The sequence below is a fragment of the Lissotriton vulgaris genome, chromosome 6 (assembly GCF_964263255.1).
Source record: "Lissotriton vulgaris chromosome 6, aLisVul1.2, whole genome shotgun sequence".
NCBI lineage: Eukaryota > Metazoa > Chordata > Amphibia > Caudata > Salamandridae > Lissotriton > Lissotriton vulgaris.
The window spans coordinates 1566394363-1566420651 of record NC_141694.1 but is presented as its reverse complement, the minus strand read 5'-3'; the positions used below and the strand labels follow the sequence as shown (position 1 = coordinate 1566420651).

Here is a 26289-nt window from a genome sequence, read left to right as displayed (position 1 = left end):
TTTTGTGTTTTCTTTGCGTGCGCTCTTTTAGTCCCTTATTTCCGTTGTTTGCATTTGTTCACAATTATTTCTTTTCTGCACTTTGTTATTTTGTTTGTTTGCTCCTTATATTTCTTTTCCTCTATTTGTATTTTCTTTGTCTGTTATTACTTTTTCTCTTTATATTTTCTTTGTTGCTCTTTCTTTGATTCTTAATCTTCTTCAGTTTTGCCTCTTTTGCCTTTATTTCTCTTTTATTCTCCTTTATTGCTCCTTTTTCGATCAATTTCTTCTTTATAATGCTCCTTTTGTTGTGTTTCCGACTTCGCTTGACCTCAAAATGGCCACCGCGCTGTTCTCCGCTCCTATTGGTTCAATTTGCCTGAACTCAAAATGGCTGCCGAGATTCTCGCGAGACTTTTTGTCCAATCCGGGCGCTGCCTGACTTAAAAATGGCCGCTCGCGTTTCCTGCCCTGTGATTGGTTTTCGCGCCTGATCCTAAGATGGCCGCCGAGACTCTCGCGAGAGCTCGCTCCAGTTTCTTTCAATTTCTTTTTTATTTTGCGCTCATTGCACGACGCTTACCAGAGCTCGTAGTCTTCTTTTTCTGTGATCGGGGTGGTCTCCCGCGTCGTTACTCTTCGTCTGGGGCACTTTCCTTTTGTTCTTTCTTGCACACTGCGATCCAGAGTGGGCTCCTGGTATCAAATGCGATGATCTTCCGAAAGGGCACGGCGTCCAGTCCGTCGAACCTTCGTCGCCAGTTGTCATGTCCTACGACCAAGGAACTCACACAGGACACGATGTGGATTCTACAGGTATTCTTTTATTTGTCTGCTTACAGCATGCATAGATCATGACCTCCTGCCTCGAGGTCCAGCAGCAGAATGTTCCCTCTCCCCACCCCTTGACCGGATGTAGTGTCCGGTGTCCCCTCGCCCCTGCGTTGTCCCAGGGTCCTAGTGCCCTTGTCCTGGACACGACAGTAGGGTGGCGAATGGGCTAATTGTCAACCAGGGAACCATCATCAACGTCGTAGACGATGAGAAAGTGTATTCATTGGCTAACTACTATTCTGAAAAGGCAAGCTTCTAGGTGAATAGGATGCTTTGACTAACAACTTTAAAGTGGTGTAGTATGAATCTTATTGTGTATTGAGGTGGGAGGCTCTTGCACGATTGATATACCATCATATGAAAAAAGCATTCGCAAAACCAATCGGCCTGGCTATTCGTTTAGCTACAGAACCTCAAGTATTTCCTAGATGCACTTCTCGAATCTGAATCATTGTGAAGTCTTTAGCAAGACTACAGAAGTTCAAAACTTTATTAGATTTCCTTTTCAAGTCAGAAGCAACTGCTTAACAAGTTGGTCACAACGCTGAAATGACTCGTGCTATTACTAAATGCCACCCTCTTGAGGAAGTGTTGACTTTAACATAAAAATGTACGTATCCTTACGTTAACTAGGCCAATGCTAGTACATGCTGATGAATCAGTATTGCGGCTTTCAATAAATGTCTTTAATACTATGAAACACTCGTCAAGACAACCTAGTGTATAGTGTCACTAGTTACCTCAAGTGCCTTCAACCGCATTGTTGGGAAAACTCCTTTTTCAGTGGCACTATATTTATATACCAGTAAAATGCCTACTGTCTTATGCTGTGATAGGAAAAAGAAAATGCAAGCCAGTAGATAAAGATGTTTGATGACGACTCCTCCCATATCTATCTATCTATCTATCTATCTATCTATCTATCTATCTATCTATCTATCTATCTATCTATCTATCTATCTATCTATCTATCTATCTATCTATCTATCTATCTATCTATCTATCTATCTATCTATCTATCTATCTATCTATCTATCTATCTATCTACATAAATATATATTTTCTAAAGAATTATATATCTCTGTGTATTCTGATTATAATCTGTTTATAATAGGAAATGACCATCTTAACTAATATCGGTAATATCAGGAAGACCATAATCCAGAGTGGAGAGTAGGGAACCAGTAGTTCTCCAAAAGAACCAGAACAGGGTTCAATTGTAAACTCCGAGCCTCACCCGCTACTCCCTATTAACAAGATGAGCCCTAGGGCACTCCTGAGTGACCACAGATACATGGGCAACCAAAGTCTTGTGGTCAACAAGGAGGGTGTGATCCATGCCTTCAAATGCTGCAGATAGTTCCAACATGGTCATAAATAATAAGGGTCTTTTGTTGGCTTCAAATATCACCACATGCAGTTACCAGACCAGCCTCCATCCCATGCGTGTAGCACAGCCCTTAATTTTGGCTGTCTGGGGCTCTTGGGTGCATACACTTCATCATCTATACTTAAAGAAGATGCCTGTCTTCAGAAGTGAAGTGCTGACCTTGGTGGGGCCCTCTACAGGCCGTAGAGCACTGCCCTGTGTGGATATTGACTGCAAGACTCACAAGCAGCAGCGTAGAGGGGGAAACAAAGTCTTTTATGACCCTGAAATTCTTAAACAGGCAACAAGCCAGCAAGCCCTTGGCGATCACTTGGAGAAAGGCAGAGACAGCTGTGCTTCAGCAAAGTCAGAGAGCAGCAGTAGCAGGGCAGCAAACAGATAAGCAGGCCTTCCAGATCAGCAGTCCAGTTGATTCCTTTTTGCAGCACAGCAGCCCTTCCGGCACAGATTAAGTTACAAGTCCAGTAGTTTCTGATTCTAGGGGGCCAGAGACCCAGTACTTATAGCCAAACGTGTGTTTGATGTGAGGGGTGACTCCAAAGCATTCATCTGAAGTGCACAGGTCCCCCTCTCTTCTCTTTGTGTATGTACAGGACACTACCTATTCAAGTAAAGCGTTAGCCAAGCCCTTCCATTCTCCCAAGGCAAGGACGTCACAATGCAGATGTATGTAGATTTCTCAGACACACCTATCCTTCCTGTGTTTGTGGTTGTCTAGAGGTAATGCATAAAGTGTAGCTTTCACCCAGCCCAGACGTGTATTGGAGACAGGCAGTCAGGCCCACAGAGCAGTAAGTGCAGAAAATTATCCACTTTCTAAAAGCGTCATTTCGAAAACAGTAATGTTACAGCTAACTTCACCAGTAAGAAGGATTTATCATTGCCAATCCAAAGATATAAAACATTAAAAAGATACTCCTCTCTGATCAGAATTACCACTTAACAAGGTATAAGGGACTTCCCAATGCTAACCTATGAGAGAGGATGGCCTCACAGTAGAGAAACATTACCGTAGCTGTTAGTCACTTCTAAGACATGCAATACATTAAAGTACATGTCCTACCTTTTACTTACATAGCACCCTGCCCTTAAGGCTACCTAGGGCCTACATTAAGGGTGACATATATGTAATAAAAGGGGAGTTTAAGACCTGGCAAGTAGTTTTAAATGCCAAGTCAAAATGACAGTAAACTGCACACACAGGCCCTGCAATGGCAGGCCTGAGACCGGTTTGAAAGGCTCCTTCTAAATGGGTTCTGCAGTGCTTCTCCACACCTATGATGTTGTTGTTACATTATGGGGAGATGAGATTTAATTTCTAGCAGGACTGACTGCAAGTTTAGGAGGAGGAGGGCATTTTTATTGTTTGGAAATGCTATTGCAACAGTGATCGGATTCCTTGGCATCCCCCCCACCTTTGCACCATAGATCTGGCTGGTGAGAAAGATTACACTTATGCTACTTATCATGCATCATACAAAATGTCACACCTGGATGGTGCGCGGCTTGAATGACCCTCGTAAACATAGACATATTGTGTCTTATTTAGAGAGGCATTGGGTCAGTATAGCCCTCCTACAGGAGACACACTTAGCCAGGGGTCCACCCCTAACAGTTGATTGCAAACTGGGCAGTGTACAGACTTTTCTCTTCTTACTCTATATATGTAAGGCACGTAGCACTTCTGATATGACGAGGTGTTCAATTTACACATCAGGGGTCCATAGTGGATAACAGGGCAGTCTATGTGTATGGGGAAGTCTAATGTCACACAGGATCACTACTGTCAATTGCTATGGCTCTAATACAAACATTCTTGGCTTCTTTGATCAGTTGTTGGGCAAAATTGCATCCACTGGGCCATCCATTTTGCTCTGCGGCAGTGATTTTGATTGCACTGTTGATAAGCACATGGACAGGTCTCACATTACTCTTAGTTATCAAGATAACTCTTCTCATCAACTGCCAGACATCACTCAAAAGCATTTACTGGACATCTGGAGAGTCCACCATCTCCAAGACAGGGAAGGCACCTATTGCTCTGGAGTTGATGGAAGCTGGTCTTGGCTAGGTTACTGGCTGATCACTCAGAACATGTGTACAGGGGTACAGGGGATAACTCGTGGCATGTACATTCTCAGTTCACTCCCCAGTCTTGCTCACCATAACAACACCTATGCAGATCTCATTAGATCCAAACTAGCATCTTGCACTGTCGGCAGTACTAGATAGTCTGTTTGCTGAGAAACGAAATCTAGAAATTTCTGAATTTTTCAAATGGAATATAGGGTCCGTTCTCTCTGTCTGTACTGTTTAACAAGCCTTTAAAGTCACTATTAGGGGGATATGCATGGCCAAGTGTGAAGGAACGCTGCACACCCTCCGAGATCACTTGACTAGGTTGAAGCAGCAAGCAAAACAACACGTTTTTGGGCAGGACCCCAAACTGGTGCACCAAATTACAACCTCCCTGAAAGAATACAGTGAAGTCGCACTCAGGGAAACTAGATTTCACCGAAAATGAACAGTCACAACAGCCTATGGAGAAGGGGAGTGACCTGGGAAGACATTTGCTACTATAATAAAAAGACTGTGAGCTCCCAACGACATGCCTCTCTCATGTACGCACAAAGATCTGTAAACGTAGACACGCCTGCAGTTCTGCAGCTGCCTCTATACCACTCAACTAAAAGAACCCATTGCGGTGAATACACACCTGAAAAATGTGACTCTGGGCTAGTTAGGGAATTCCCTTTGCACCTTCCTCGATCAAGTGTTTACCAAAGATGAAATCCTAGAAGCAATCAAGCAGTTCTTATCAGGAAAAACGTTGGGCAAGACAGCCTCCTGGCAGTATTTAATAGACATATGCTGGGATATTAGCTCCAATACTTCTAGTGGAATTTGAAGAGGCATGACAGGCACAGCAACTTCCTAAGACCTTGACAGAGCCCCAGGTTATCGCCCTGCTCAAACCGGGAAAAACACCATATTGCTGTGATCCGTAGAGGCCTCACTCTTTAATTAATTGTGATGTAAACATACTTGTGAAAATACTTGCCAATATACTCTCAATCCTTATGACACACCTGGTGCGACCTGGTTAGTCAGGTCTCATTCCCAGTCAGTCCACCTCCCATAACTTGAGAACGCTCTTTGCAGTTCTAAAATCTATAGCTCTAACTTTGAATGCATTGGCAGTCTTTTTAGACCAGTTGCTCCGCACCCCAACCAGGTGCCGTGAGCGTGAGGGGTAGGTTTGCCGCCGACCCAGCGCCCGATCCAAGGCTCAACTGACCTTACAGCGCTGGCCTCACGGGAGTATGCTGCGAGGCTCTGATCCATTCCTTTAGGGTCGCCTAAATAGAGCAGGACCCCCTGGCTCTCTTGTTCGTCGACCCAGAGAGGTTGTATTTGCCTTCTTCAAAGTGAATGAGCATGTGTTATTGTGTAGTACTTTGTTGAGGTCCTGACGAATCGCCGGTTGGCGAGAAACATGTTGACCACTTCAGGGGGTTGAGTTAGCCTGCTGTATATTTATACGGTCTCTAGCTCCCCTCTCACCCCTTTTAACCAGGGAATCAGCCACGTTAATAAAAGTCAGTGTGGACTGATTACCCTTTTTAACTTTTCACCCACACTTGCACAGACTACACTTCTTTCATCCTCACATACACCCACCGTCGGCTAGGAACAAAAGAACCCCGCCAAAAGAGTGCCTCCTGGTGCTCCGACAGATATTGCAGCGCCGGTCTGTCGAGGGGCAGTGAGCCGATGATGACACTGGACACCCTCCAGTTAGGGTGTGTTTCACACCTAATACTCTGGGTGTGTGAGGCTCTCTAAGTTCCGACAAGGGACCCCTTCCAGTCACCTACCTTTTGATACCTACCTTCTCCCCCCCCCCCCCCCCCTTCCTTTTTTTGCCACTCCTTCCCTGGGGAACTTTGTACTTTACTGTTTGCTTCAGTCTTTTTAGATGCCATCAAAGCATTGAATTCACTGGAATGGGACTATTTTCAGGCAATACTTGTCCGAAGGGGCTTTCCTAGACTGTTTTTGACTTGGGTTCAATTGATGCACACAAGCCCCCTGGCCATAATGCACATTAATGAAGCACTGTCAGATCCTTTTCGAGATACAGAACAGGGCTAACCACTCTTTTCCTTGCTATTTGCTCTAGCTGTTGAACCCCTAGCTTCGAACCTAAGGCAGCGCATAGGTTACTGTTCGCGCATCCCGCACTCGCTCAATTTCACCGCACTCTATCTAAACCAAGTAGAGACGCTTCACCATAGTCTGCCTTCTTTGAGCGAAGTGTACTAAGGTACCCACCTCAATATCACCCTGCCCGCCATCACGGTTCCATCTCGAACTTATGTCACACCCACATATGAATAGGCACATGGTTCCATTATACCACGATCATCGGAATCTGATTAATTATCTGAACGCCGCCACGTGTGCTCACATAAATGTCACATACCCGATATGCACAACAGCACGACCATCCTGGTCCCGTATTGTATTTCTCCTACTGCTTCCATACACTTCGTCACTTAAAGGAAATGGTCATAATTTCAAAAACGCAGTCAAGCAGATGTCTCAGTTAAATATTGCATGGCCTTGCTGACAATGTTGAAAGTATTTTTCCTAAACTTTTCTTGACAGGTTCCCCTGTGTTTTTCTCCCTGTTTCTTATCCTAACAGGCACTGTGGTTATTACTAGGCATTTCAATTAGGTAGTCCTGATGATGATCCCTATATTCAATGAGCTTGGGAGAGAAACGTCGTCGACAAACTAAATAGTGCCACTGTTTTCCATTGTGTATGATTAATGGGGTCACTATGGTGGTTAGCTTGCTTTATTGTATGATTAGTCCAAGCTCCCAACGCTCCAGTTTTTGCCTGATATCTTTTATGTTTTGTGTTTAATATTTGCTTGTTCCTTGTCTTACATATCGGGTGCAGGATTGCGTCCTGCTGTATCGTTCTCACTTCCATTTTTAAGATATCTTGATTACATTGCACATTAAAATCCTTGTCCGGCTGGACATCGAAAGTTTATAGCACCCATCAAGGTCTATATCGTATTTGTTTCTGTACTTGTTTCCTAAGGACCATTGTTCTACAAAATAAGAGGTACCCTAGTCAGCACCTATTAATATCTCAATATGCTGATGATATTACATTTTATCTCAGGGAGCCGCAATAGCGCTTACATGGAATCCTGCTGGAATTTATCATATATAACAGACAATCAGGCATTAATTTCAACTGGGAAAGTCCCAACTATTTCCCCTAACCTCCACTACAACTCTATTCACCCCAGACTTCCCTCCAAAGTGATGCACTGATGATCTAAAATATCTGGGAGTGATGATACACTGAGACAAAGAAGAAGTACTACCCGCTAATTATGGGGCGGCGTTAAATACCATCACAGATCAGATCACCCACTTGATCTCACTCCCACTATCTCTTGCACAGTGGCGGCTCCTCCGCTAAGGCCGAGGAACATTACCCCACTGCTTGTTGAGCAGTGCAAAATAAAAATACAATTATAATAACAAGAAGTTAATATTTTATTTTTCTTAGGGGGACTATGACTCCAGCCAGGTTGGGCGGTCTGGGCTCCCCCACGTCAGAGGGAGCAGGAGTTGTTTACACGCCTTACCTAAGTGTGCATGACGGCTTAGTCAGCCCTCTGAGGCCGTCCAAACAGTCAGGCGCACATGGCATGTGCTCCACTGGGCTGTGTTGTACAGCCCAGTGGAGAACATGCCCAGCCTCCCAGTTACTTCCTGAGAGGCCGTTTCAGCCGCTCAGACCAATCTAACTCCTTTCTTCCCCCTTTTAGCTGTTGAGCAGGACTAGATGGCACCTATACCCCCTCCTCCTTTGTATGGATCCCCTCAGCAAAAACGACTGTGGGTAAATCCACGGTTGCCTGTACCAATGAAGCTTGTCAGTGGCTCTGCCATAAAGTGGGCAAGAAGGTTATATTCCTGACTCCTCCCATTTGAGTATCACCCGCTATTGCCAGTAACACATTAATTTTTGGGGGGGATCACCTTATAACTAGAAAGCTCACTTGTTGAGGAGATCTTTTTCTGAATGGTTCCTTTGTCACACAGATTATCTGGGTGACATACCTGGAACATCTTTAGATACATTACGTACATTTGATTGAAATGTAGTTCCAAGGCTACTGTTCTGGGTTTTCCTGCAGAACCTCCCTATTTTTCTTACACTGCATACTATGTTAAAGTCCACAAGTACCAAACATATGGTCTCCCTTCTTTATTGATCTACACAGGCGGAACACCAGGCCCTTGGGGAAAAACGTTACAGAAATGAAAGACAGAACTAGGTACTACTATCCATGATGAGCACTGGAATTGTTGTGCCCAGACGTCCCAGAAATCTTCTAGTAGCAGACTCCCAATTATCCATTATAAATTCCTTCAGAAAGCTTGTCAAACACCTGCCATCCTAAATAATTTCGGACTAGGACCAGATGATAAGTGCATTAGATGTGGGAGACTGGTGCAGATTTCTTGCAGTTAACATGGTCCTGTGGGGCAATACAATCCTATTGGCTTAACCCCTTAAGCGCTGCCATCGGCCAACGGTCGTCGCGTGCACTACCTTGGTAGTGCTGCGCACGTCCGTTGGCCGACGCGGCCCCACCCGTTATTTGAACGTTCAGCAATGGGCGCTGAACGTTCGACGCTCTAAACGGGTTAAAATACAAGCTGCACTGGCTTTTATGGTGAACGAGACCCAGCAGTTGACATCACTGATGGCCTTCCTGTATCACGTCAACTAATTGTCCGCCACATATTGGCGATATGTGGCATTTGCATTGCTGCTAGCTAAGAGAAGGCTGGCATGTCACTGCAGAAGAGCTGACCAAATTCAAGGACTGGATTGCAAGGCCACGGGGGGAGGGATGCACGAAGAAAACACTGCAGCTGCTTTTGCTACATGGGGCCAATAAAACCGTCCCCTGGTAACAAAAACAGCTCTAAGGGGTCCAAAACTGGCCCCCTTCCCTGGCGGCCCACTGGGGAAACGCCCGGTGCCCGCTACTGCCAGTCCATCCCTGACTGTAATGAACAACTAACTTTGTATCATGTACTCCATGACCCCTCATTCAGAACTCGAGATATTTACATGGCAGCCCTTGCTCACTGACCTAGGACAGAGAACTGGTAGTCTGAATATTACAAGGCAACAAGGCACTTTCTGCCCTCCTGCTTCTGTGCTGCCAATAAATGTGGCAGTATTGCTGTTGCCAGACTGGGGAGATGAAACTGAGGTCCCCGGGTCTAGTATCACAGAAGATGACTACTAACCTGTCTACCTCCCTTTTCCCCAACCTAAAATCTTTACAGCTCGTTTCTTTACTGGATTACAATGTTTTGCAAAACTTCATGGTATCGATTGTCCTGCTTTAGTTTTAAATGCTCTATTTCTTAAAATTCTATGGTTCATCCTGTTGAGTCTAAGTCTTTGTTATTTGTTGTTAGAGACTCTCAGTAAGCACAGCGGGGGATTTTAAAAGAAAGCCTATGCTATTAAAGAATTCGAAAAATAATCGGTGTTGTGCAGAAAAATGCACTTTTGTAAGTGTTCTGTCACAAAGTTACGCAGCAGTATGCCAGTATTCGCTTCTCACATTCTCTTTGCACACAAATGTGGAGGAATCGACCTATCAGCGTAAAACGTGACTCCTGGAAAAATTATTTGTATTCTGATGTTCCACTGATGACCTCTTTGCTGACACAATCTGTTCGGTAAGCCCCAAAACACTCGAGAAGATGAAACATTATTTCACTCGGAAAAGTCATAGCGAGTCACGATCAGTGATGAACAGGAAACGAGGATGTCTGCAAAGGTGAAGTGTAGCCTTACTAATCTGCATCTCGGTTTAGGATTTCAGCTTGTCTGGCCAGCAATTCCTAGTGATATAGACGTTGTTCACTTTTTACTAACTAGCCCTTTTCATAAGCATCGACCATACTCCTGCAGTCGCACTAGCGAGTTTGCTCTGTTGTGGTTTTTGCATTTTGGCAAAAATAACATTCACTGGTATTCAGTGGAAACAGAAGCCATTTATTTGCAAAGTATTTGTATTTACTAAGAAAAAGTGTTCATGTATTCATTCGCCTGTCAATCGCATGTGGAGTAATAACTCCTCAGAGGCAGAAGTTAATATCTTATCTGATGTCGTGATTTTTGATTGATCACAATAACTTTCTCTATCACTATAATATCAGGGGGGATTTTAATGGGTGGAATGGAAGAAGGTGGAAGGAGAGGGGAAATGGAAACAAGCTGGTTTTGTCAGACATATATTTAACTTTCCAGCTCATCCTCCCTAGCAATTCGTCTCCTCAGATAGGAAATTCAGCTCCTCCTTGTTCAGTGCAAACAATCACTCCTCAAATTGAAAAATAAAAAAGCAAATATGCCAGGGATGGGCAAAAACATCAGTGTTATTGATTCAACTGTCCTCTTTCTTGGATTCTATTGAATTCTATCAAAACAGCCTAGATATCACCCACATGAGTGCACTTCTACACACATACATTTGTGCATTATTCTCAGCCTCTTCAGATTAATGGCTCATTCCCTGATTTATAAATTGTGGTGTGACCTTTGATGGCATTTTCTTCTCCTTGTATCTACCGGCTGCTTTTTGGAAAAATGATGTTCCCCTGCAGCTCGCCCATCCAGAGGATGAGACATACATTAGGAACGGTTTCTGAGCTGTAATCTGATAATGTAAATCCAGGTCAAGGATTTTTTTCCAAAAACTCAGGATTGTGCCTTGGAAAATGGTATACTATAGCTCTCAATAGGAAACTGTGTGAGTGTATTGTAGATGTTATTGCCACACACTCAACTGATGAGTTTCAGGTGTCTGGCATAGCCTTGCAGGTAAACTTTGACGAGGATTAGAGTAGTGCTGCGTCGCTTCCACTCTGTTTGCTTTCCTTTTCGGTTTTTGTTGCGTTCCTTTTCTGTTTTTGTGTAAGCCAGGAGGCATCAGTTTACCCAAGATGGCCATAGAACTGACTGGCTCTGAACCACTTCTCACAGATACCAAAAGTGGCTTTCCTTCATGGTTCTAGTTTTCTTGTGTGGTTAGTATGTATATGGACCGATTTCATGTGTCTGTGACTTACGTGTATTGAGGGACAGTGTCCCCTTTGTGTGGAAGGCCTGATTGATGATGAAGGATTGTCTGTAGATGTGGACTCATGGTCTGGAGTGAGTATATTGATGATCAGTTTGAAGAAGCTTGTCAGTAGGCAACTGGCAAAGTGATGCTTTTCTTTGAGGGTAGGTCGATGCCTGGACTTTTTAGGTGGTTGATGTGGTAGGAATCAATTGAAGCAAGATTGACATGTCACTCTATGGTATCTTGTTGGAGCAGGCTTTACAACAATAAGGTTGTGCTTGGCCTGTGATTCTGGCTCTCTGATAGTAGTATGATGGGGCAAAACAGTTGGATCAGGAGTTGCCAATAGCCTGAGATTTGTCTATAAGAGGTTCTCCTCAAAGTCTTGTAGCGGCTTGAATCATGACTCTCCAACTGATGTACATACTCTCACGATTTTGTCCTCCTAGAATGTCTGTTTTTTTGTATAGTTAACTATTTTAATGAATATTTCTTGCTATTACTTGAGATGTTTTAAAAAAAGCAGGATGTTTTTTGTTGTTTTTATTTTACCTATTTTGATGCGGCGTTACCAGCTGTTAACTTCTCTTCTTTCCCCTTGCATATGTCTCACTACCTGGTTCACTTTTGCCCTAGCCCTCGTAGTAAATTTATAGACTGGTCATTTCTACCATATTTAATGATGATTGACACCAGTTAAGAAATTTGGCATGGGTAGTTTTCCTGACCTAATGGCCTTCTGTCATTACATCAACTGCAGCTTACCTCAAGATCTTTGCATTCTTGGGTGGTAAATTCATTCTTCCGCCCTTATCAGGGGCAGTCATTTGCTCCACATCACATGATGGGATGTGAAGGAATAGAGGAACCAGACCCTTTAGAGATGTGACGAGAAAAAAAAAAAGAAAATGAATACCTAGTGAGCATTAAGACTGGAAGTACGCCATGTGATGTCTTCACTTGATTCTCAGGGAATTCCTGCTTACAAATTAAAGAGTTCTTTCTTTTACCAGTGGACTTTTCCAAATGGGAGACTGATCAAGAAAGACCAAGACTCAATCTGAGCACCTAAACTTCTAATCATGCGTACATGTGTCTCAGAAGGCCTAAGTACCTAAGTAACATTACTGCCACTAATAATCCTGCTTCTACAGTACACCTAGTTATCCTTCTCATCCAGTTTACTCACACGGGTTGCATGTTTAACCCTTCAGTCGTTGGTACTGAGTGAATCATGAGCATAAACAATGTCAGAAGCACAAGAGAGGCTCACCGGTGTGGGCCATCAAAAATAAGCAACAAGAAGAGTTCATTAGAATAGACATAAACAACTGGGTCACGCGGAGTTCTAAGGTATAGCAATTAGAGGTATAGATACAAGAAGAAGACTGCATGTTGAATACATGGATATAAAACTTAAAGAAGATTATTGCAGCGAAACACACAACATACAAAAATTGAGAGGCATTCATTAAAAAGTCAAGAAAAGACAATGTCAGATACACCCCTGCCCCCACACACATACCTCCAATGAAACTGGGCACGCTTTTGTGGCTGCTTTGATTTCACTGGCAAGGAAGATGCCAATTGTGTATCGTACATTCCTCCACTAGGATGAGTGCTCTGACCAAGAAGGTTCAATGGAACTCTGACGAACCTTTCCACAATCCTAAACTGTGCTTCGAGTAGACAACCAACATCATCATCCAGTGTGGTGGCCATTTTATACTCAGTACAACAAAACGGAGACTACTGCTCTTAAAGAGAAAAGCTATGTAATAAGACCCAGCAAGCTTGGTTGCTTTCAGGACACAGGCAGGCCAGAGTCCTGTTTAGCAATTTTCAGCATTAACTCCATTGTTGGTATCATTACATGCCTCTGATTTTACTTCCCATTGCCAAGCAAGCATTTTCACTACTATCAAGGGGAATGCTTTTTATTCAATGGCATCTTCCACTTATAAGTCTCTAAAAAAAAGGTGTTTTCAGACCGGTCTTAGTCAAATGATGCTGGGGTTTTCAGCACACTAGCAGTTACTACTGGAATGTGTACCTTGACCACAATTTCAACCATAACAGTCTCCAAAATATATTACAGATTAAATCAGGTTCTTAATCTAGGTCCACCCCTCAGTGTTTATGAGTTATGTAGATGGTGCGAGGAGAACCACGTATGCCTGTGCAGTTTGGTTAGCTGCTTCACCTTACTTTGGGCAGCTTTAATTCTCTCCATTTCCTCTCCCAATGGGCTCTGGGGTTCTTAAACCCTCTATAAACTCTTAGGAATGTCAGTGACTAAAGTGTGATGGTAGGGATTGGAGCAAACTGACTAAGAAATCATAGGTTGCTTGTTTAGAAAGGCTTCCTCCAGCTGTATATGTCTTGATAGTAGCCGAAAGGGTATAAAAACTTGTTGAAAGGCTATAATACAGCATCAACGTGTCACAGAGAGCACCACCATGAAGCTTTGGTCCGCCTGCTCCCAATGACATCAGGATCTTCGTGTTACACCGACAACTGTCAGCAACACCAGGCCTGCTCTTTGAGCTATATTTTTCAAAATTGGTGTGGGATATTTCTTGTGTGAGGTTTTCACTTTGATACTGTTTTAAGTGCTGCATAAATACTGTACACTTTGCTTCTAAGTTAAGCCTCACTGCTCTGTGGTAAGCTACCAGATGGTTGAGCACAGGTTAATTTGGGGTTTGCTTTTGCCTTACTCTGACGAGGATTATGGTTGCTGCTTGTGTAAGGTTTCATCCCCCTTAACCAGTAACCCAATTTCTCACTGTGAGGTTTTCTCCTAGAGTTCCAAGCAGGGACTTCACTTGCTTATCTCCCCTCCGAGCTTCAGTCTGGTTGTTAGGGAGTTAGATCATTGCACTTCAGTATTTTCTGTTCTATTGTGTTTCTAGAAAGACGTAATGACTTCACAAGGCCCTTTGTCTTGTTTTTGCAGGTCAGTAGAAGTTCCCCTTGTTTTGTCTCTCAACTATAAGAATCTAAACGTGAGAGGAAGTTTGACTCGTTGCGTGTGCATTAACCTAGTCTTATGATTTTAATTTGACCATGAGCATATCAGTATCAGCACTCATGATGAATGATAAAGTAAGTATATCCTTACAAAACATAGTAAGAAGATAACTTTCAGTAATGTAAGCTGCAGTCAGTCGCCTCGCATTTCACAAACATTATAAAAAAAAAACAAGCTTAAGAAATAATAATAATAATAATAATAATAATAATAATAATGATAATAATAATAATAATAAGACATTCTAGGCAGAGAAGAACAGGGATACCTGAATCGCCAGACTGCCAGGATCTCCACTTCTGTAGCTGCCCTGTGATAGGTGCCATATAGATTATGGGGATCCGTATTTTAGAGGTGTGCTGGGTTTGCCCTACTAGTCTTAACACCCCCATGAACAGATGCTGCAGCAGAGACCCCCATGCTGGTAAGTGTTAGTAAAGTCAAGTCCTAACTGAGTGACATGAGTATATATTGTGTTTACAGATATAGTTACAGAGGAGAGTCTTTTGCCATGCATGCGGTTCTTTAGATGTTTCCTAAAAACTTCAACAACTTTGTTAAAGTTGAAGGGCTAAAGATTAACTCCAGATCTAGGGTCTCAGTCTCCAAGCTGCTGAGCCAGAGTCTATCATCCATCGTTTGAAATCTATTTGACTATTTTCCATCTAGCCTGAAGCCTGTACCACATCTTTCTGAGTATCTTTTCCTGCTTTGACTATTGTAAGGGGAGTTTATTTCTAATATATCTAAGTTAAAGCAGCATTACGTTTTTTTGTTTTAACTTGATACATTTTTGTTATTTTTGAAATGTCAGCCTCGCCAGTGATTATTTTGTTTCTTACCTGTTTGAAATGCAAGGCTTTGAAATACCGTAAATAAACAAAATGGGTCTTTTAAAGTATGACCAGGCTGCCACGTTGGCATAAGCCATCGTCTACATCCTCCTGGTGAAATAAAGCTAAAGCTATTAAGGCTCCTCGAAGGCAGTGACACTTTGATTAGCGGGCTACATATTTGATACACCTACTCAGCCAAGTTATTGGTTTTTCAAAAATAAACTCCCAAATTAAGGGGTTATTCTTGAAAAACAAAAAAGACAAGTGTTCTGCTCAGAAGGTCCCTGAGCAATATTTCTGACCGGGACTGCCATGCTTTGCATAGCGATTAGAGGCAGACAAATTAAATGATGGTCGACCTACCCTAAATAGTGCAGGATTATTTTCAATATAATGTGGACATTTGGCAGATAGGCTGTCAGTGCAGAGGTTTCTGACGGAGGAGTCAGCTGACCCTCTGTCGTCGGAAACCCAGCACTTCCCCCAACTCTGAGTGGATTTAGGGAATCGAGTTTGGCTGGTCTGAAACACTGATGATTACAGGCCCAATTATGATTCAAACAAATGCCTCAACTGTTCTTTCTCTGTGCTCAATTCACTAAGGTATTATGATGAACTTATTTCCCAAATACATTCCATAGCAATTGTAATCTCAGGTTTGTTATTTTCAAAGTGTGAATTTCGCTGATAAACGGATTTACCCACAGACAAAAATAAGTCAATAGGGTTTTATATTACTTGCTAGTAAATCTAGGCATAGGGACTGGAACACCTCTATAGTTTGTGATGGTGAATGGGAAGAAGTTTCATTTCCTCCCTGTGGAGAAACAAAAAATAAAGTTAGCACATGAAAATGCCCGTGTGTTTTATTTTTATGTATAAATGTACATCTGTTACACTTACATATATATATACTTTTTAGTACTACTGGAAATTTGAAGCAGTCAGAACCTTCTAAAAGTACTACTGGAATACTTTGAGAACTGCATAAGAATTGTAAATTAACTCCAAACGTACATGCAAGGGTATGGAAGTAACTTTCCAACATGTTTGTGATGATGTTTCAGGTTCGATCAATGCTCCTATCAAATGATCAAGTAATAACTTTTCTTTGTTGGATTTTTTTCTTTAGCTAAATCATTTACACCTTTCTATAACTGCAAATTCTGGCCTCTGGCTCCCTGTTTCTCACAATCTCAGACACAGAAAAAAGGGCTAGCAAAAAACTTGAAAGCCATTGACGTAAGCATTATATGCCTGAAGACAAGCGGCTTATCAAGCTGCCTTTAACAAATATAATACACCCAATGTAAAGCTGTGTAAGCTCCTCTTGTGAACAAAAAATTAACCTGGCTAAGAACAAACTGCTAGAAATTTATAAAATCACAAAGGAACTACAACCAAACTCCTGTAGTCGGAGTATCACACCCTCTTTTGGACTTTGTATGAATTTATCAGATGTTTTGCACAGATAAAATCAAAAGATTCAGGTCAATTTAAGGGAGGTCAATCTGAAGTCATATGAAAAATGGCACTGGTGCCCATAATCAAACCTGCTAACTCTGCGCACACCCAGTTCGACTTGATCTCTACAGAAGAATCTGAAAAGGCCATTTTAACTTTTAAATCTGAGTCGCTGAATGATTCATGTCCACCCTCAGTCCTTGCCACTGGGGTTAGAATAATCAACCCAGTTTTAAATGTTATTCAATGCTTCTTTGCTCTCCACTATGGTGCTTGGTGCTTGGAAAAAGGTAAAAGCCTTCCCCTTGCTTAAAAACATTCAGCGGATCCGGTCTTACTATCCAACTTCAGACCTACTTCACTACTGCCTGTGGTGGCCAAGATGCTTGAGAAGCTGATGAATAGTCAGCTACCGAGCTATATAGAAAAAGTATAGTCTGCACATCCCAGCCAATTGGGATTCCTCAATGACACAGCATGGAGATGGCTTTACTAGAAGTACCTAAAGCCATCAAATGGGCACTCGACCAAGAGAGAAAAGCTGCGCTCTATTGTTGGCATATGTGAGTGTTACCCAACTGGTCCTGTTGATTAGAAATGGTTCGATTGCAGTGCTGGAATCCTTTAGAGGCTCTCTATCTAAGGTTTTGGACTGGATGTGGCAAACTAACTTGAAATGTAGTTCTGACCAGACTATGCAAATGTTTTATATCTGGGTCTGCTGAAACAATTGAGCAAGAGTCTGCAGATTGTCTAGAACATGGCTTAATGCCTGATCCAGGAGATTCCCAATCGGGCCTCAATGTTGCATCATCTTAGCGACCTCCATTCATTTACTATCAAGAAAAAGATTATTTTAAAGTCCTCTTTTTAGCACACAGATTTATATTCTTATGGTCACAAGTACCTCTGGGAGAGGATCATCTATTACACCCTCCCAGAACACTACATTCATCACAATCTCTTCTGGCGGTGATACTGGGGTTCAGGTGCTCAAGGAGAGGAGGTTGTTCCTTTTCCTTTTTGGCCATCTTCGAAGTTCTAATAACGAGCTGCACTTTTGTAAGTTTCTAAACATGTGGCTGTTTTCCTTATCCTAATTGACAGAATTAAGATTTTTCTGCTGTTACTTGTAGCACGGGATGCTCCTAGGAGTAGCTGAGCCCTTTACAAAACAAGCTCATTCGTTAATCCATTTAATTTCTTTCATTACTCACATTTTAAACCCCTCTCAAAAGTGTGTACGTTGTACAGTGAATGAGCATTTGTTTATATTTATTTTCAGTGACACTGAAAATATTTTGAAGAGGTTAAACCCTCTACAAGCAGAATTTTATATTTTTTAATAATACCTTAACAAGCCAAGCTCTTATTTGCACCTATTCCCTACACAATGCTGTATCGCTAACACCTTCCCTGACCAAAACAAACGTTAGAACTTTTTATCTCTTATATATTTTTAACATTTGAATGAATATGCAGGATTTTGCTTCCATGGATAGAGGTTGGTGATTCTAAAAAAGTAATGTCGAGTGTAAGGGATTATCATTTTGTCATTGAGCCCATAAAGAGTTATAATTCTTTGTATATACCACAAATGGCCCCAATCACAAATGTAAATTTATCCATAAACATAAGTTTTAAGCTGAATTTACCATTTTTCTTTAGCGAAGGGTCTGCAAAGGTATTCCTGGCGGGCGTAAATGTATTTATGAGCTTGGAATTCTCTCCCATGAGTGTGGAGAAATTTGCATTTGTAATTCCACCCAAAGGGTGGAAAGGTGGTGTTCTAAAGCATAATTTGCTTAGGAACTGTGGGAACACCACAGACCTCTATGTTTGTAGACATTCCCAAATTTCAGTCTGACTCCTTCCCACCCTGGGAAGTTGTCATGGATTTACTCCTGCAAGAATTCTAGAAATATTCCTGGCAGATATAAATGGTTTTACTACTTTAGATTTCTCTGCCATTGGTGCAGTAAAATCCACAGTAGTGAATCCCACAACAGGGGTGGGAAGCGGACGAACAAGGCATGGTTACCCTTTTAAGTATCTGAACACTCATAAATATGTATGTTTATTGATATTCACAAACTGAAGTCTGACCCCGTCTCACCCTTTATCACTCATTTTCTTGAGCAAAAAATTGGTGACTGGTTTAGGAAATAGTTTACAACAAATGTTCACAAGAAACTTATTTAGAAACAATTTTATTTCGACACAGATTATTAACCCGTTAACCGCAGCGGTAATTCCGCCGCGGTGTGGGCGTTTTCGTGCGTGGGTGGAATGCCGTCGGCCAATGGCCGACGGCAGCACTGGGGAGGTAATGCTGCTGTCGGCCATTGGCCGACTGCAGCAGGGAAAGGGTTAATCTTGGTTGATTTAATCAAAGGAAAGATAGACAAAAGTCAAATCGACATGTCTGCTGCATTGTATCATGAAGAGAAAAACAATTATTCTCAAAATAAGAAAAACTGTAAGGTAGCCCAATTATTATCTTTCCATGACCTCAGTTCAGCCGAACTGGCTCACATATTTATTCACTTATTCAGATCATTTATCTAGGAAAAGAAGTGTTTGCAATAAAAAAATATTTTTGACTCTGTACCTGTATGTTTGTACGACACAGAAAACATTAGTGAGTAGTGTTTTGAAGAATAGAATTAGAGATGCAGAAACCCCAATTAAAAGTAACCAAAACCAGACATAAAGAAATATGTGACAGTAAAGTGACTTAAAATTTGAGAACTGGTTAGTTATTGGTATATTAAAGGATGTCTGAATTCTCATTTCTTAATCCATGCAAGATCAGCCAAATTGTTCTCTGGTGTTCTCGTTGTTAGAATATCCTATAATAGTGTCAATGACGTTTCAACCCTACTTAGAATGTGACGGTCTCATCAGGAAAGAGTTGACCTGGGGACTAGAAGTGGTCTGTGCTTCCTCTCTTGTGCACAGAGTACGAACTATACATCAGGAGTTCCTGGATTGTTGATTCTCCCTCTTGTAAGTAGGGATGTCGTGGGATAATGAAACGGGTGATCACTCTGGATGGTGCCATTGATATCCAGAGTGCACACCCGTTTCTCCATCGAGGGACATGTAAAAATAATCCGGCCTACCGAGAGGGATTATACACACCTACGGCATGAACAGTTTACTAAAAGGAGAACCAATGTCCTGTTTCCCTTGGAATATTTCCATACATGAACTAAAGACATAAGTGTACTGTGGTCTATGGACATTATCCCAACAGCATCCCTACTTATATGAGGGAAGATCAGCAATCCAGGACCTCCTGACATATAGTTCTTGCCCTTCCTTCGACATCTGCGCTTAGCATGGTATTCCAGGAGTTCTGTTGCACCTGTTTTGTGAATTCGGAAAAGTGTAAGAGTTATGGCGGAGTCGTATAACACTCACCTTCCGTTTACACTTTTTTATGTCAATTGGGCCCAATTTGCACCACAACAAATAAAAATCATGAGCTAAAATCTTTGTTGTAATTGCTTTTCATGTATTCCAAAAAAACAAAACATGGTACAGACTTTGGAGGGAAAGAAGTAAGAGAGAGATGGGTTTGCCATGCTTAAAAAAGTGAATCGGCCATAAAAAAAACCTGAATATTTGATTAATTGTTTTTTATAATTATACATTCATATACTTATTCTAAAATCAAATTCCTTGATTCCTTTAATTGGTGAATATATTAATTAATGTTTAAGTATAAAATGTCATTTGATAGTTCCCAAAAGTAAAGTAAATACTTAAAATAAATTGATACCCTAAAATATCAGCAAAATGTATAGAAAACTAGCAAACGTTACTTTACGTTTTAAATACAAGTTGAGCTTGAACAACATACATATATATGTGTTAAATAGGAGTATTAGATTTCCGACTAAATTATTTACTTTTCATATAACATGTTTTTGCTTTCTTTTTTTAAAGGTCCTTTAACTTATTATTTAATTTTTAAGGCAACAAAGGGAACTAGTTACATTATATAGTATATTCTGTACAGTCAGATCATTCAGTCAAGCGAAGTATTGGTTTTTCGGAGGAACAATCGCGATTTTAGACCGTGCCAACCTACTCTATATGCACTAATATGCCAGGTGCTTCCTAAACGCCAGATCTGTCAGACGCATGTAGGTGAAGAAAACTGTGGGATTGTAACCTGTGGCTTTTTCTGACCCAGCATGCCCGTATTTTCAAAACAATACTTGCATAATTGCAGAAGGTACACTACTCGGACTCCTAACTAAATAAAAGATTCTGTTTTCCGAGCTTCCTTATTCCAAACCTGGCTTAACAAAAAGTTCTCTTCTACTCAGTGCCTAATTTGCGCAGGTGGTTGCAGTTGGGGCTCACCAGCACACAATTTTGGGACTGGCACTTATTTTTCCTTTCCTTATCAGACTTTGACCCACAAGAGCCCGCAAGAGAGCGAAAAACACAAGGAGGGCGAGATAGATGGAAAACACTGTGGAGGAGAAAGCAGTAATCTGCAAGAAAGAGATAACAGGACGCAGAGTGACAGGTGGTGGACTAAAGAGGCATAAAGTGGAATCAAGATCAGAGAGTTTTGGTATTGGGCATTTTGATATTCAAGAGCACCATCCACAGACTTCTGAAGAGAACTATGGACCCTTGAATTTATTCTTTTACAAATTATGCATCGGATACATTTGAATTGGACATCATAGGGGCCGAAAGATTTTCTTAGGTGTGCTGTAGATATGTATAAGTGTGCAATCACCCCTATCAATAAACTCATAAATCAGCTCTGTCCCCAAGAGTTTTATTTTTGCTTTTCATTCTTTGTCCTTCGATTTTTTTCTTCACAGGCCCCAATTGGTTGCTTCACAGAACTGTTACACCTTTGGGGAGCCATTTGGGATTAATACTTTTTACAGAATACTTTGGTATGCCAAATCTAGTTGTGAAGTTGACATCACAAAATACAATGACACGTGTAATGCATTTAGCGCAATAAGTCAAATGATCCTTTTTGCAGTAAATAGACACATTTCAGTTGTGGGTCTGAAGGAGCTAGACGTGGGAAAAAATGGGTTTTTGCCGCTTTATTTCACTATATCAAATGCGAAAAAACACAATTATTTGCAGGTTATCAAATAATCCTGGATGCAGATAAGTAAAGCCCAAAATTCATAGTTGTATGACTGTTAAATCATGTAAAATTCTATATAAATAGTTTGCCTCATGCTTTCAGCATGTGTTCAATGCACAGCAATCCTTATTACATCTCTATCTTTGTTTATCATCTTCACATGGGAAGTATTACTGCTTTTGTTAATTTGCTCGCATTAGCACATGGAGAACTCGGATTTGTCAATTGTTTTGCCTTCACTAATGATTTTAGTAGGCTGTATACTTCCTTGACAGCTCAATGGTCTAATTTTATTTCTGTGGAAAGTTCTGAATGTCTGAGTGTACAATTCCAGTTCACTCTTAAATCCTTCCTTAGAATTTTCATGTTTGTTGAGTAGTAATTGCTTTGTTCCAAACATCCTAGAGAGAACATTATACCAAAACGAGACATTATTATCATCATTACAGTTGTAGTTGCAGTAGAAGTAGTAGTAGTTGCAGTAATAGTCATAATAGTAATGACTGTAGTGATCGTTTTAGTAGTAGTGTTATAGTTATTATGAGGTTAGATGAATTGGTTTTGGTTTTTACAGTTTTAGATAAAACTTTATAAATAAATAAATAAATAAGCTTCATTGGACATTTTCAGTGCTTTCGTGTCATAAAATGCCACTGGACGGAAATGTTTTTCCTTTTATTTAGTAATGTGATGGTCGATTCTGAGAAGCAGCATATGTACATTTGTGTTATAGATGCATAGGAATATTTCAGTGTATATTTAGTCCAATGAGTTGGGAGTTAGCTATGTTTCGGAATGATCATAAATTCCAAATCATGTAGCAGAAGCAATGTGAGTGATGGCACACTGAAATTCCAGTGTGCATATCTAGTAAAGATGCAAGTCATGTGTTTAGCAAATGCAATGTCATCACCAACAATAATTTGTAGAAATGCAGGAAGTATTCCTTTGTTTTATGCATAGTATACATGATATCGATATTTGGGTATGTTGTGAATGTACATGATGACAACTCTGTTTAAAACGAAAGAACACAGAAAATGCCATTTTTTTATGAGGTTAGATGAATTGGTGATTTGTATAGATGTTTGTTGAGTGGTAACATCATTCTCCTCTCTTATCCCTGCAGTTCAATGACATCGGCAGCTTTGAGACGGTATGGCAGGTGAAGTACTATAACTACTACAAGCGGGATCACTGCCAGTGGGGCAACAGCTTCAGCTGCATCGAGTATGAGTGCAAACCCAACGAGACGCGCAGCCTAATGTGGATCAACAAAGAGATGTTTCATTGAGGGTAGCGGCAGTGGATGACGTTGGACTATCTTTCAAGGACCTCACCCGTGAACCAGCACTGGCCTTACCAACAGGCTATTGGGCTCAGCTGTGTTACGAGTAATGGACAGCATTCTTCCAGAGAAAAACATTTTGTTAAATAACATAACTGAAGAAGTCCCTAAGGGCGCTGAGATAAAGGGAAGGCATGGCTGGCGATAGGTTAGAATGAAATCATCCATGTTTTTGACAGTCCCATGCTTCCCATAACATAACCCAATCGCCATTAGTCTTTGAAGGAGGCGTTGCAATTAGGTAACATAGCTAAAACACAATAACATATCGATAAACAATGAACTCAGATTAGACCAAGAAGAGCCACAACGCAGAATCAGAAATAACTTGAGGGTCTCAGACTGTGTATCCTTTATTCTAAGCAGTTATTTAACTTGCAGGAATAAAATATATTTTACAAGACAGTCATGGCATATGGAGGTTTCATCAGCCAGTAGGTGTATTAGTGGGCTTGGACCTCAGGTCATTCTTCTATCTAAACCTCCCTGCGTTGTGAAAATTGTATGCACTTGAAAACAAGCTTTACACCAATTTTAAGCACAATATAAATGATGAAACAATATATCTCTGTACTAAGTAGGGACTCTGTTTAGTGGATGATGGTGCGTTTAACTGTTTGTGTTTGCTATTGATTTATTAAAGGATTGATAGAAAATGTATAAAAACAGAGGCAATTACGTCCTATTCCTATTTTGGAAGTGACTTGAGTCTGCACACCAGATATCCATCACTTGTGAGGCAGGTTTAGAGCCAGCATGGACGACTTTATTGAACATCCCTGTGCAACTAGTGTTCTAGGAATAGTAGATAGACAAATCAAAACTCCAAAGACAACCAGCACTCTAATGTTATCTATTCTGTTGTGATACATATAATAGCTTAGATAGAAGTATGATAAGGTTTTTTCTATGCACCTCATTCCTCCGGAAGTTAAGTAGCTGTTAAGTAGAAGTTAAATAGCTGTATTTTACTGGGAGAACCCTGTCCATTATAAAACAGCCTAAGTTAGATAGGCTTTCAGAACTTTGCTCATTTGTTGAATATAATGTTTAATTAAGGTTGTTTATGACTTATAGAAGGATTTATGATGGTGAGAAATTAATTTATATTTATATAAGTACATTGTATTTACATGTTTGTTTGAAATGAAAGTGCTGAGTTCATTTGTTTTCTTAGCTCTGGTTAAAAGTAAATGTACAAATATTAGATGTTACTAGTTAGCTAGAACCTGCAGTCCAGCTAAGGTTCATCCAGTAAGGAAACAAGAAGGCACAGGTTTAGAAATGACTCCCTGTTTTTGTTGACCATTGTAAAATATATTGTGACTGAATTTCCTGTTTTTGGGATTTGGTAAAATTATTTTTTTGCTACATATATCTGTGTATAGTGTGATTCTTCAGCTTCAAAATAAATAAACAAATTAACTGATAGGAGAATAATCAAATCTAGGTGAGATGTCCAGAGGAAATGGGCACTTTACCGGCAGGCCCTGACATAATGCAAACACACGTATACGTTTTAGCATAACCTGGCGCTTTGGAAGCCAGAGATGTGCCATTGAAATTGGTAAGTGTTTGATACATCTTGAGTGATAATCTAAATATGTCTATATCATTTTAAGCGTAATGCGGAGGCTGTCTTGTATATTTTTAGGTATGAAATTAGACATTAAGACATTAACCTGTATTTGTGCTAAAAAGCCGAAGTCTCTTTCCTTCCTACTCTTTTCATAACCCAAATATTGTGAAGGGTTCTGAATAAATGTAAGTGTGTGGGTGTCTAGAAGAGAAGAATGATTTGGAATTTAGAAATTGCATAATTTGAAAGAGCAAATCAGATCATAAAGCAGGTAGGACTTTGACACCACATATTTCTAGAGGCAATAGAGACCTGTCTGTTTTGGATGCGTCGTGAAAAGGCAGCAGTTTGGGAAAGAAGGATGGCCCACATCATAATTGGTGGCCTTCACCTACGAGTGAACATGGGATCACAACAGGTGCCAAAGAAGCAATATCTTTGTGGAAGATATTAGTAGAGGACAAATGGAAGAAAAATAAAGGCCTAATGTGCTCTACTAATATTGGACCCACTCACAAATTAAAGATGAATCAAAGGCTCTCAAGAGTTTCACCAGTCTTCCATTTGGAGTTTTGCTAAGATCAAGGCATTCTTCTTCGGGAGGTACTGGTCCTCGGGGATCAAAGACACCTAAGCACAATTCTAAATGGTAAAAAGTTGAAGAAACCATAACCTGAAAACAGTAAGAATCAAACTATATAAAACAGCTAAGGCTTGCATTTTATAATAGCATAAGTTTATTATAGGCAACATTTATCATGCACAGGTCTTTAAGGAATGACTGAGGGAGATCATTTGCTAGAACATGCTGCGACTGGATCAGTCTGGTGGGTGGTGGAGATTTACCATTCAGGAAATTGCACTTGGAAATTGGTCGCAGGTGAAAGTCGAAGAACTTTCCATTATCCACATTCGCTCACAGGAAGCACATTGAAGAAGTTTGGAGTGGTTCAATAGCTTCATGTATGAAAAGCTACCGATGCAGTCCAAACCAGGATCTGCCACAACTGGATTCAATATAATACGTTTGTTGTTGTTGGTGGCAAAAGAGAATTATCTGAACACAATTAGTCTACCGGCTGGTGTTGTAGATAACTTTGAAGACTAAACAGGCCGAAAATGAAATGCTCCAAGTGGTGAGCATGCATTACCAGAGGCCAAATCAGAATGCAGGGCCCTTGACTGATTGCTTGAGCTATTATTTTGTGGCTGCTGAAAAAGTCTTAAAGCTAGACTCTACAAAGGGGATTCAACAAAATTGTACAGTCTTTAGCCGTGTTCTGTGAGGTGTTTTTGACCACTCTCTTGATTCTTTACAAATATTCAGACTATGGGGGGCGATTTTGATGTTGGTCAGACGTGCTTTCAACCCTCATGGTAGCTGAAGCTGGACCGCCCGGCAAGGAGTCGGATGTCCTGCTTCCCAGATTACGATCTGACACCGTGTTGGCGGTCGGATTTAGTATTTTTTCCATTGTGGCTTGTGCTGCCA

General features: G+C 41.0%; 1 protein-coding gene across 1 annotated transcript in view; it reads left to right on the top strand.

The window, feature by feature from the left end:
• Positions 1-24647, top strand: part of CNRIP1 (cannabinoid receptor interacting protein 1) — a 103387-nt gene extending 78740 nt beyond the window's left edge. Inside the window, exon 3 of the mRNA XM_086927735.1 lies at positions 23000-24647. Coding sequence (XP_086783861.1) covers positions 23000-23164 — 165 coding nt within the window. The 3' untranslated portion in view covers positions 23165-24647. The remainder of the gene's footprint in view (positions 1-22999) is intronic.
• The last annotated feature ends 1642 nt before the right edge of the window (positions 24648-26289 follow it).